Source organism: Brassica oleracea, chromosome C3 (assembly GCF_000695525.1).
Source record: "Brassica oleracea var. oleracea cultivar TO1000 chromosome C3, BOL, whole genome shotgun sequence".
Taxonomy (NCBI): Eukaryota; Viridiplantae; Streptophyta; class Magnoliopsida; order Brassicales; family Brassicaceae; genus Brassica; species Brassica oleracea.
The window spans coordinates 8,799,059-8,811,581 of record NC_027750.1 but is presented as its reverse complement, the minus strand read 5'-3'; the positions used below and the strand labels follow the sequence as shown (position 1 = coordinate 8,811,581).

Sequence of the window (12,523 nt, the reverse complement as noted above, 5' to 3'; positions counted from 1 at the left end):
CCACCAGTAGACGATGGTGATGAGAGATAATAGTAGGAGAGTTTTGAGTCGAGCTATGCATCCAGATACAGTTTCCAGACGCATGATCCAGAATATCCAGAATCGAGAACGAACGACATCTGATTGCTGCATCCAATTACTGCGGTCGGATGTCGCGTTTGGAATTCTCATCCGGTTCACGAAAAGAACAGGACCCTTTGTCCCCAGAATGTAAACTCATCCAAAATCCTTCATTTTCTCCGCTTTGCTCCAAAACTATTGTAGATCTCATAGATCTTGAAAGACACCACCATGGAGACCTCAATACAACCGTGATCCCATAATCTCATCAGGCACCTTAATTGAAATCTCAAAAATCTTGAAGATCTCGAGATTTTGTATTTTCTTTTATTTTCTTTAAAAGTATATTCGCCTTAGGGTTTTACTTTTTGCGGTAGTGTTAACTAAAAACACGTTAGAAAATTATAATTAGATATTATGGTACGTGAGAATAAAGTTGCAACAGATTCTATTTAATAAAATTGTTTAGCTAAAATTTAAATACAATGGAATCATTGTTAAATCTTAAATATATATGTTTTTTTTTCACACTAAAAGATACTTGTATTAAACAACCAACATTACACATGGAGGGGTACATCATTGATCGGATAAACCAAATCCGGACTAAATCCAGAAATTACGCCGGCAGAACAACAAGTTCTCCGGAAGCGAAGCCCAAACAAGGGAAGCATATTAACACAAACTTAAACTACAAACATGATGATAATGAAGGTGAAACCAAAAAATAAGATTAAGAGCCAACAACATAGGCGAAGAGGAAGAAATGCTCTTAAGTAACATAACGCAAATGCTCCAAGCGGTTCTTAAATATATATGTTAGATTAAAAGAAATTATGGAAATAATGAATAATTTAAATCATAGATTATAAATAAAACAGTGATAGGTAGTGTCTTGTAAATAAATACTTTTAAAACAGAAGAGTGCAGGATAGTTTTGTCTTTTCAACCGTTTCACAGGGTAATAAAACTGAGGCAAATTAGGGGTTTTCTGGGCAAATTAGGGGTTTTCCCAGCCACCACCAGACGATGGGGAGGAGAGAGAATAGTAGGAGAGATTTGAGTCGAGCTATGGATTCGTGCGGGAAGGATTTATCTACGGCGGAGGAAATCGTGGACGCCCTCCGTTCCAGGTACGGTAAATATAAGAGGATGTCCCGTCAAGCACTTGTCCTCAACGTCCGAAATGTCCTTGATGCCCGAAACAACAACAAGAAGCGTGTGAAAGAAGACGAAGAGGATGATGATTCTGATGAAGGTGCTGGTGGTGGTAAGATGAAGAAACAGAGACGTCTTGATGAACAATCACATGTCGAGAGGAGAAACAAAGAGAAGTCAGTTTCTTATTCTTCTTCTTCGTCGGAAGACAGTGACGGCCATATCTCGACTTCCGAGGACGCTAAGGTGAGTCCAAGGATTGATTTGACCAGTGACTGCTTAAGAGGTAGCTACGCTAAGATGAATAGCTCCACGAAACTTGCTCCTCCTAAACAGAGACGTCAAGGTGCTGGTGGTGGTAAGATGAAGAAACAGAGACGTCTTGATGTCAAGGAGAAGTCAGTTTCTTCTTCTTCTTCGTCGGAAGACAGTGGCGGCCATATCTCGAAACTTGCTCCTCCTGGTAAAGTAGGACCTACTTTTAAAGACTTTGCCGGGATTAAAAAAGTGTTGGATGAGTTGGATCAGTATATTCTGTCCCCTATTCTCAATCCTCCATTGTTTGGGAAGATTGGAGCGAAGCCACCAAGCGGGATTCTATTCCATGGACCACCTGGCTGTGGAAAGACTCGCTTGGCCAATGCCGTCGCCAACGAAGCTGGTGTTCCCTTTTATCAGATTTCAGCCACAGAAATTGTTTCTGGTGTTTCTGGTAAATAATTGTACTCCACCACCCCATTTTTGATTGTTTAATGTATCTCTGTTACTGATGATCACAATCTCTCAGGTGCGTCTGAAGAGAATATTAGAAGGCTCTTCTCTAAAGCTTACAGGACTGCGCCTTCTATTGTGTTTATCGATGAGATTGATGCAATTGGTTCTAAGAGAGAGAACCAGCAAAGGGAGACGGAGAAGCGGATCGTAACACAACTATTGACTTGTATGGATGGGCCTCCTCCGGGAGGAGGAGAAGATACGACGGCTGCTGCTGGATATGTTGTTGTCATTGGAGCTACTAATACCCCTGATGCTCTTGATCCTGCTCTCAGAAGGGGTAGGCGATTCGGGCGTGAGATTGCTCTAACCCCTCCTGATGTACATGCCAGGGCTGAGATACTCTCTCTCGTTGCCCAAAGACTTAGACTTGAAGGTTCCTTTGACATGAAAAGAATCGCTCGCTTAACACCAGGTTTTGTTGGAGCTGATTTGGAGGAGTTAGCTGACATGGCTGCCAGTCTTTGCGTAAAGAGGATCATGGATTCAAGAAAATTGCAACTCTCCGGCGACAGTGATGATGGTGATGATAGATCTTGGCTGAGGCTGCCCTGGTCAGACGAAGATTTGGATAAGCTCTTTGTCAGAATGTCTGATTTTGAGGAAGCAGTCAAGTTAGTTAAGGGATCTTTAACTAGAGAAGGTTTCTCTACTGTGCCTGATGTCTCATGGGATGATGTTGGTGGGCTTGGCCAGCTACGGAGTGAACTCAACAATTACATAGTCAGGCCTATCAAATATCCAGACATGTATGAGGTAGTAACAAAAACCCTTGCCACTTTTACGTACTAGTCAAGACTTACTTGCTTGTTCCCTTAGGGTCTAAACGTGTTTCCCTTTTTTTTTTATATATAGAAATTTGGAAAGACGTTAGAGACAGGTTTCTTGCTCTATGGACCACCGGGTTGTGGAAAGACTTTGGTTGCAAAGGCAGTTGCAAACGAGGCAGGAGCTAATTTCATACACATCAAGGTATGCCAGATTTTCTGAATTTTTCTTTGCATAATAAAAATGGTCCTTAGTAATGATGGTTCCTATCCTTGTTGTATCGTTGGCTTTCAGGGTCCAGAACTTCTAAATAAATACGTTGGAGAAAGCGAGCGTGCTATTCGGACCTTGTTTCAGCGCGCCCGGACAAGCTCACCATGTGTAATCTTCTTTGATGAGGTTTGTGTAATAATAATAATAATATATCTTGCCAATATGTTTTTTGAATCTATTCAAGTTAAACAAGAGCTCTCTGACTCGTAATGTCTTTCAGGTGGATGCTTTGACAGGAAGGCGTGGCAGAGAAGGTGATCATTTGGTTGTTGGTGGTCTTTTGAACCAGGTAATTACATAAAAAGGCTTTCTTGCTAGGTTATATTGCAACCCTGAATCTTAATCAGGTGCTTTGATTCTTTGATGGTCCTCAGTTTCTCACTGAACTGCACGGTGGAGATAGACGTGACGTTTATGTCATCGGAGCTACGAACAGGCTCGATGTGATTGATCCTGCCTTCTTGAGACCAGGTAGGTTTGGGAATCTTGTGTACGTACCCCTCCCTAACGCGGATGACCGTGTTTCGATCCTAAAATCTATTGCAAACAAGAGACCCTTAGATCCTAGTGTTGATCTGGATGCCATTGCAAACAAGTACTGTGAAGGTTTCAGCGGAGCTGATCTCGCTAACCTGGTAAATCTTTGTCGTTATAAATGCTTTTTGATACATAAGACTACTCCCATGTTCTGTACTGATGGTTGGTTTGAATTTTGATGAAATGGAAGATGGACAAAGCTATACACGTGGCTGTGAAGGAGAAGTTCCAGTCCATTGAGTCGTCTGAAGATGGCGATATGGATTTTAGTGATTGCACCATCAAGATGACTCATTTCAAGCAAGCCTTGTCCTCAGTCACACCATCTGTCAGCAAACAGGTAACACCTAATGTTTTCAATCCACTTTGAGATACTGAAAAATTTCAACCCGTCTCTCCTATAAGTGTACAATATGAATCTCGTTTTTGGTGCTTGTGCAGCAAATAAAACACTACGAGGAACAACGGAAGAAATTTCAAAGCAGCACCGGAAGAAACAACATGGACAAAATCAACGTAGGACCATCTTTTGCCCACGAGTGATTAAAAAAGAAAATATAAAAAGAAAATAGAACTCTTTTAATTTATAAATGTCTGCACTCGTTTTCCCGAGGGAGAGAGATGCCATGTCTTTTTTTTTTCCCCAACTTGACATTTAATCATAGTCATTAAGTTTTGTCTGTTCCAACAAGTGTTGTCGTTAAAATTACAAGCGAAATCTTTGCGCTTGGGGGCAATGACTCGGCTGATCAGGTACTAAGTTGGATATATACAGAGAAGATGTTGTAGTTCAAAAATATATATACAGAGAGGATATATGAGGGAGATGAAAAGCTGAGCAACATTCCAATATGTTTGGCTTTTATGCTGTCTCGGACTCCCTTGTTTGCTAGTAACTACTATAGAATACTAAAATCATTATCATGATGCCCATGATCCCCTTTGTATTAAAATAGGAGCATTTTAACAAAGTAACCTCATGTTCATATGTTAATAACAAAAATGTCATTTTCTAAGTTACATCACTATAGTTCTTCTCAATTTTTTTAATTAAAAATCTTTCTTTAACAAGAACCATCGTAAAAGACACAAAAAAAGTAATTGGCCGCTATACAGAAAAAAAGAAGTTATCATCTGAATTTTTAGGTCGAGGTGACGAGATGTATAAAAACTCATCTTTTCCACACTAAGGCTGATGTGGGAATCGAAATTGACAATGTCGATTTTTGTTAAACTAGAAAAGTTAGGGTACCTTTATTTTTTCAGAGGACCGAATTATCAGCGTAAACACATAAATACGAAAAAATAGATAACAAAATATTGGTAGTAAAAAGATGCAGTTTTAGACGTTGATTCCGAAACAACTGTTTTTGATCCCAATAGCGAACAATATATGAGGCCGAGCTGAAGATCTAGTGGAAAACAACTCAGTGAAATAGGGAACGCGAAGCATAGGTGTCAAGAGCTTCGATACGCAACGACATCTGCCTATAGACTTTACGGGCCCATTTCGATAAAGAGATCAACATGGATCAGCGTTGAATATTTTTTCCACTCAAGGTCTGTGATGACAGAGAGAAGAGGAATTTGCTGTAAAACCTATAGCTTCCATTTGAGGTTGTAATTTGCTAATATAGAACGTATTATTAACTAAACATTTGTCTCAATACACCTTTTTCCATTATTTACAATTTTTAGTCTATTTTATACCCTTTATTAATTCTAAAACATTACAAAAGAATAGATTTCAGAATTTTAAAAATATGAAAAAAGATACCATTATTATTTGATTGGTTAGAATCTATTGTCGACAAATAAAAATTGTTATAGCTTTTCTAATACTTCTTTTGCCTAGTTTAGAAGTAGGAAAATGTGACATTTAGTAAAGAATCAAAAAATCTCCGTCAAGATATGAGGTGCCTATACTTACGTTATTGTATTTATGGAAACTTTACAAAAATGTCCTTTTCCCCTGGTGTGTACATGTTGTATGCAATTATTTGTTAATTAGCATATTAGGAAATTATGATTAAGACCAACTCGGTAAAATTTGTTTTCTCATTTTGAAACGATTCTTAATTGTATCGTGGGGGTTCATATCGTACATTTGACGATCATTCTAATCATGAATAATAAAATTTATTAAAATTGTGACATTTTAGATTAATGCTGAAGTATTGTATAAAATAATCTGCCAAACGATGTGTTCTTATATCTGTTTGTGAGGTGTGTGTGTGTTTTAGGGGTTTTCTTTGTTAAACTCTTTTCCTTGGAATACAATCAGTGTCAGAAAAAAAGTGTTCTTGTATCTGAAAAAAACTTTGTTCGAATGTATAAGCACCATTTCAATATAAATCGGCGTTCGTGTTTCTATGTCAAGCGAAATCAAATATATGCATATACTATAAGGTTATTTTCAAAACCAATTGAAGTTGCAAGTATTATTTGTATCGTTGAAACATAAGATTGGACTATCCTAAAACAATAATTAGGCACAACCCTCAGGTTATGTATGTGTTGGGATAAAAATATAGATTGTGTACAATCATCCATTCACTAACGGAGCACTAAACCAAAACGAATACAAGTGTTCATTATTATTAGGTTCAACACATAAGCAAAGTTATCGGGAATCTCTAAATAAGAAATTTACTGTAATTATGTGTTGAAGATAATATATGCTTGGAACAAATAGACATTATACTATTAAGTAAGTATGTGTCAACAAATACAAGAAACCTCTTATATTGTATACGAAAAACATGAAAACATTTGAAAACTATTCGCGTAAAAAACATCAAAATATCTGATTTTTCTACAGTTGATGTTGGTTAGGTGTATTTTGATTTCAATTGAACCGAAGCATAAGCAATCAAATTATTTCATTTTTTAAATGTTAGAATGCAATAAAAATCTTAAATTAACGTGATACACATATATAGAATCAGGAAAAATTAGGTAAGTGTAATATATTTGTTTCGATCAAATAAGAAAGAAATAAATACGAAGTATTATCACCAAACTGGTGTATCTATCGAATATATATGCTTGCAACACAATTCTTCAGAAGTTATATATGGGAATTTAAGTTGAAGACTATAAAAAACTTTGGCAACAAGGAAAAACTTTATATATGGGAATTTAAGTTGAAGACTATAAAAAACTTTGGCAACAAGGAAAAACTTTATATATGGGAATTTAAGTTGAAGACTATAAAAAACTTTGGCAACAAGGAAAAACTTGTCCAATTTTTTTTGGTAGTTATGGAAAACTTATATTAAATTTTCTTAATGTATCACGATAATAATGGGGATTCTTGGTACTTAGTGTTATAACTATGAGTTTTCCTGCGCCATACGCAGATATAAAATATTTAAAAATGTTATATATAAATAAAATTTTCTATTTTTATATTTTAGTTTTATTAGTTTAAAAAATAAAACCATAATGTAATTGTTTTTAGTTTGATTTATTCAAGTTTACTTTGACTTTTTAATTTTGCATTATTTAACTTTTGATAAAAATAATTGAAATTTATAAAATTACTTTATTATATTATTATTCATTTAATTACCATTTTTAAATATGTCTATTTGTAAATATATAAATTATTTCTAATAATATATACATTAAATAAAAATAACTTATATATGTTGATAAAATATATTTTAAACTATACTTATTTTAATAATAAAAATATGATTCATATATTGATGTAAAATTTTAATATTCGTAATTATTATTTATATATAAAAGCATATTATTTTAATTGATATAGAAAAGTTATTAGGTATCATAAAATCTTACCAAAATGAATATTTACTGAGAAAAAATATTTTTGATATAAAATTTATTAGTTATTACTATATTATGAAACTTTTCCAAAAATATAAATCCGTATATAGAAAATCATCATTATTATATTTAAGAAATCTTACCAAAAACATAAATATAAATATAGTAAATTTTACATGTTACAATTAGATTTATGTCATGTCATATTTCTTTTAAGCCATGTCATCATTTTTTTGTGAAGGTTAATGTAGTGATGACACATATACAAATCACTTCTCAAATATAGTCTAGGAGATTAATGTATCACATTAACCAAACTATCAATCCTATAGATACTGTCGACTGCAAGCATTCGAAAAGCATCATATTTCTAAGGTTTTGATTGGTAGAGCATTAGCATTAACACTATGCTTTACATTATCCAATCACCATTTGTTAGAAAAGTATTTAGAAAAGCATTTACTAAATGCTAATGCTCTCTCGCAAATGCTCTCATATGAAGCTTTTGGAAGAGCATTTGCATTTATAATTTACAAATTTAAGAAAAATATATAATTAGTTTATTTATTTTATTTAATAATATCATAAAATTATTTTTATATCCCAAAAATGAAATTTTGATTTCTAAAACAAATTTACAATGTAAATATGTTTTTTGAAAAATATTATTTCACATTTAAAATATAATTTAATTAATTAAATTATATATTATTAAATTATATTTTAAATGTAAAATATTATTTTTTAAATAGACATTTTAATTGTAAAATTTATTTTTAAAATAATATTTTTCGATATAAAATAATTTTGAAATTAGTAAATAAAATAAATTAATAATATATCTTTTGATTTTATATATTAATATTAATATTAATATATATATATATATTAGAAGTATATTTATTATAAATAAATATCTTATATATTATATACTAACTTTTATAATAATTTTAAATAACATGTCCGCTGTACCAATCAATCTATTAAACAGTTTAGTAAAAACATACATCTTCTGCAGCATATTGCTTCTATAGCATACTGCTACTGCTTTATCATCTGCTTTGCCAATCAGGGTCTAAGTATCTATTCAGTTAAGGATTTAAAGCAAATTAATTAAAATAAGAAGTTACATATTTTATTTTTATAAGGATTAAACTATTTTCAGAGTATTCGGTTTATTTGGTGCATAAAAAAGTTTGATAATCAGCTCTGATTAATTTTGTATGGTCGGCCCATAAAGAACCACACAATTATTGTCTAAATTATAAACCTAACCCAATTTATAGTTATATTTTAATATTTTCATTTTACACCTTATAAAAATTGTTTAATTCTAAAAACAATTAAAAATTTCAAGCTCAAACGGATTGGCCCATCATAAATTCAAAATAGGTTTTATTCTACAGTTACAATTACAAATGGTCCCAAGACAGCGTATAGATGATTATATAAAGAAAATGTAATTAATACAAATTTGAGGTTATAAATTTTTTAAAAGACTGGGATATGTAAACGGTGAAAGTTGGGCTTGACTTTTCATTCTTTTTTTTTTTGTTTTTGTTTTTGTGCAACCCATGAAAATGATGGATAATTAAAGTGATTAAAATAGAAGAAAACATTAGAAATCCCCAAATAAAAAATGAGATTTTTCTTTTTTAAACTTAAAAATTCATTAAAACACAATTTTATTTTTTTTCAATTTAAAAAAAAACGATTTAACAAATAAGGAAACTGAATATTTCCAAATATTCTCTTCTTATATTTTTTGAACTGTTTATCTTTATCCGTAGAATCTGATAGCTAATATGATATCTTCCTGACTTTGGCAGTTTGAATGCTTAGAGCAAGTCGATCCTCCGTCTCCTAGTGTCGATGCTCTGTCTCCCCTTGTCGATCCTCTTCTCGAATGGGATCAGCTTGGTCCTTTTGACACTGAAGATCTTCCTGACTTTGACCTTAAAGGTATATTTGATTATTTTATCTTGTCTATCTTCTAAATAAATTTTATACAACATTCCATTTGTTTAGGTTATATTTTTCTTATATTCCTATTATTTTTGGTCCAGGTGATGAGATCAGTCTTACGCGAGTCGTACGTGTTTCCGAGCAATCTCACAGTAACCACTGGAGTATATTCTTACTCAGTTACTGGGTCGCCAAATGAAATCCATTTCACCATTGAGGAGGAGCTTGTTTTCTTCCCTCAGAAAAAAAAGCTTAGAGCATGTTTAACGCTCGTATCTTAACACGAGTTTCTAGAAATTAAATAATTAAAATAAATTAAAATTAGAAAAGAGAAAATTGAGAGACTCTTAATTAAGAGCATTAAGAAACGGTGTTTGTCCACATATATGTGTAACATATTTATTGGTTCTGTTTGACAAAGAAAAATGAAAAATATATATATTTAACATATTTATATATATATTGGGTATGCTTGGTCAGTGAGAATGATGATTTTTTTTTGTATGGCCAGTTTAGAGTTATTTGAAAATCAAAGAAAAGTATGTATACTTTCACAAAAAAACATATGGAAACTAAAAAAGTTTGCGTTAAAAAAAAAACTAAAAAAGTTTGTGTTAAAGAGAACTAAAAAGTCTATATAAGAAGAAAAACAAAACATAAAACAAAACATAAAACAAAAAGTTTGAGGGATAATTAATTTCTTCATATCAACGAACTCTTGTCTTTCCAACAATCCAATTAGGTTTATGTCAAAAATATGATGAAACTAATTTTCATATTTTTGTAATTTGATTGTGCATTAAGATACAAGAGATTTGTTGATCCGGAATATTCAACGTACTAAGACTCAACCGACTAATTTTCAAGTATCTGATTAGTCTGATGCGGTTACTTGCGCAAAAGAAGCTAGATATTCATATCGCCTAGTTACAAGTTATGATAATCTAAAAGTAACAGATTTAAATCCACAAATTTTAGGATCAGACATCATGTACCATCCGACCACACTAACCAGTGATTAAGATACTTGATATGAGAATTAATGAGCATGGTCTTATTTCATATTGGTTCTTCTTAGCAAAAAATAATCTTATCTCAAGATTTATAAAAATTACAAAATGAATTCTTGAACATAGAGGAATTAAAATATTATTCTTATAAATCACAGAAAACGATGGGTAAAAATAATTATTATCCCAAGAAACCACTATGAACATATTCAAAACGAAAAAAATATCATAATAGAAACGCAGAAAACTAACAATGTTAAGGGGTAAAACTTTTATTCATATCAACTCTTATATCTTTCACAATTAAACTATAAATAAAACTAACTTTAAATAGCTTTCTTTCTTAAGAAAAAAACGAGTAAGAACAACACAAGAAGCAAGTCCCATCCATTTTTCTCATTTAGAAACTGATCTCACGTCTCTCGGCAAAGAACTTTCCAGTGATAGCTTGATCGGGAAGCAATGCAAGCCAGACTCCAGTGTCAGCTCCATCCTCTGCTGAGATATTCCCCGCATAACCGGTCATCGCGGTTTTCACCCAACCGGGACAAAAGCAGTTTGCATATATCTTCTCTCCTTCTGGTCTCTCAGATAGTTCTTTCGCTAGTACTCTCGTGTACGCGTTCACAGCCATTTTGGAGACGGAATAGTCTGTGAAAGAATGTGGCCAACCTCCAGATTCCCACGTTCCTTCTTCCACTTGCTTCAGAAACTCAGATACTGTTTCGTCGATGGCTTCTTCTGTCAGAGAGTCCACATCCATAAGCTTAGCTCTCACAGCTTCATTCTCAAGTTTCTGTTCAATAAGAAAAAATCTGTTAGTTGCTACATAGTGTTGGAAGAAAAAAAGAGGAGAAGTGAGAGATATATGTTTACACTGTGGCGGCCTTTTAATCTACCAAGCCTCGAGGTGACGTTGACAATACGAGCACCTGGAGAAGCTTGTCTCATCAATGGAATCATGGCTTTGATTATGTTTTTTGTCCCATTGTAGTTTGTAGATATAACCATATGAGAGTACTCTACGGAGTTATGTGTTCCAACATTGTAGTTTACACCTGCATTGTTTATCTTAAAAAAAAAAAATCACATCATCAAGTTTTTAATCAATGTTCAAGAATAGTTAGACGGTGGCTAAACGCCATTTAGTAGATTGTTTAAACAGTGCTAAAAACGAGTTTTGAATGCACTGATTTTTAAAAAATCTTGTTGAATTTCAGACCTGATTTTTAGATAACCAAAGTGAAAAAAAATGTTATAATGGGATCAAACTTACTAAAACATCAATGAATCCATATTTTTCCTTAATCCATTGGCAGAAGTCTTGAATTGAGGAAGTGTCCAAGATGTCAAGGCGGTGGAAATCAACGTTGAACCCACCTTCTTGCAACACTTTAGCGGCTTCGACGCCTACATTCTCGTCTCTAGATGTTAGAATAACAGTTAAGCCATGTCCAGCCAATTGTTTCACCATCTCAAATCCTATCCCTCTATTCGCACCTGTTACCACCGCCACAGTTTCAGAGGTCCACCACCTAACAACAATTTTTATTTCAGCATATTCAAGAAAAAAATAAAAATATCTAATGAATCTCCTAAATGACATAATATAATCATAACTTCTGATTAAAGATCAAAACATAAAATGGTTCACCAAAAAAACAAGACAAAAATGACAAAGTCATCTTATAAAGAAGATACCTCTGGTGATCGGAGTAAGGAATAGTACGAAGGAGAGAGACTTGTTGGAGTCTCTTGTCTCGTTTCTCCTTGCTTCCAACCATTTTTGTCTTCTTTCTTTTATCTCTGTTTTACGACTCTTTCTTTTTTCTTCAATCTGAATATGCATGACCAAACTTTTTCATCTCCCTCTGGCAGATTCTTCTCATCCTTTTTGTGGATCAAAGGTCAATCTCTCCACTATTTGCGTGAGTTTTGTGTGGCCTCTCATTTTCGAATTCATAGTGATTCTATTTTTAGATCCAAGTTTTTTTTTATGGGAGTAGAATTAGCCTGGAGTGATTCAGTTGTGCATTTTGGTTCAATCTCTGATTTTCATATATACTAGTATTACCTCCCGTCAATCATTTTTACTATTCCAAAAATTCTGATCATAAAACTATAATGATTATCAACATATCAAAATAAATTACTATTTTAATCCCATATTTTTTTTTTCAAAT

At 33.0% G+C, this 12,523-nt stretch overlaps 2 protein-coding genes across 2 annotated transcripts; one reads left to right on the top strand and one right to left on the bottom strand.

Annotated features, from left to right (window-relative positions):
* Positions 1–1,055: 1,055 nt before the first annotated feature.
* Positions 1,056–4,258, top strand: LOC106335581 (cell division control protein 48 homolog C-like). Its single transcript, XM_013774136.1, has 8 exons — positions 1,056–1,930; positions 2,006–2,748; positions 2,848–2,964; positions 3,055–3,159; positions 3,254–3,322; positions 3,408–3,668; positions 3,761–3,910; positions 4,012–4,258. The coding sequence occupies exons 1-8, from the start codon at positions 1,090–1,092 to the stop codon at positions 4,111–4,113; spliced, it is 2,388 nt and encodes a 795-aa protein (XP_013629590.1). The 5' UTR covers positions 1,056–1,089; the 3' UTR covers positions 4,114–4,258.
* Positions 4,259–10,605: 6,347 nt separating this feature from the next.
* LOC106333536 ((+)-neomenthol dehydrogenase) lies at positions 10,606–12,297 on the bottom strand. The gene is made up of 4 exons (XM_013771971.1): positions 12,042–12,297; positions 11,617–11,875; positions 11,217–11,411; positions 10,606–11,136 (listed from the first exon to the last, which is right to left on the bottom strand). Exons 1-4 carry the CDS (start codon positions 12,122–12,124, stop codon positions 10,741–10,743), a joined length of 933 nt encoding a protein of 310 aa, XP_013627425.1. The 5' UTR covers positions 12,125–12,297; the 3' UTR covers positions 10,606–10,740.
* Positions 12,298–12,523: the final 226 nt, after the last annotated feature.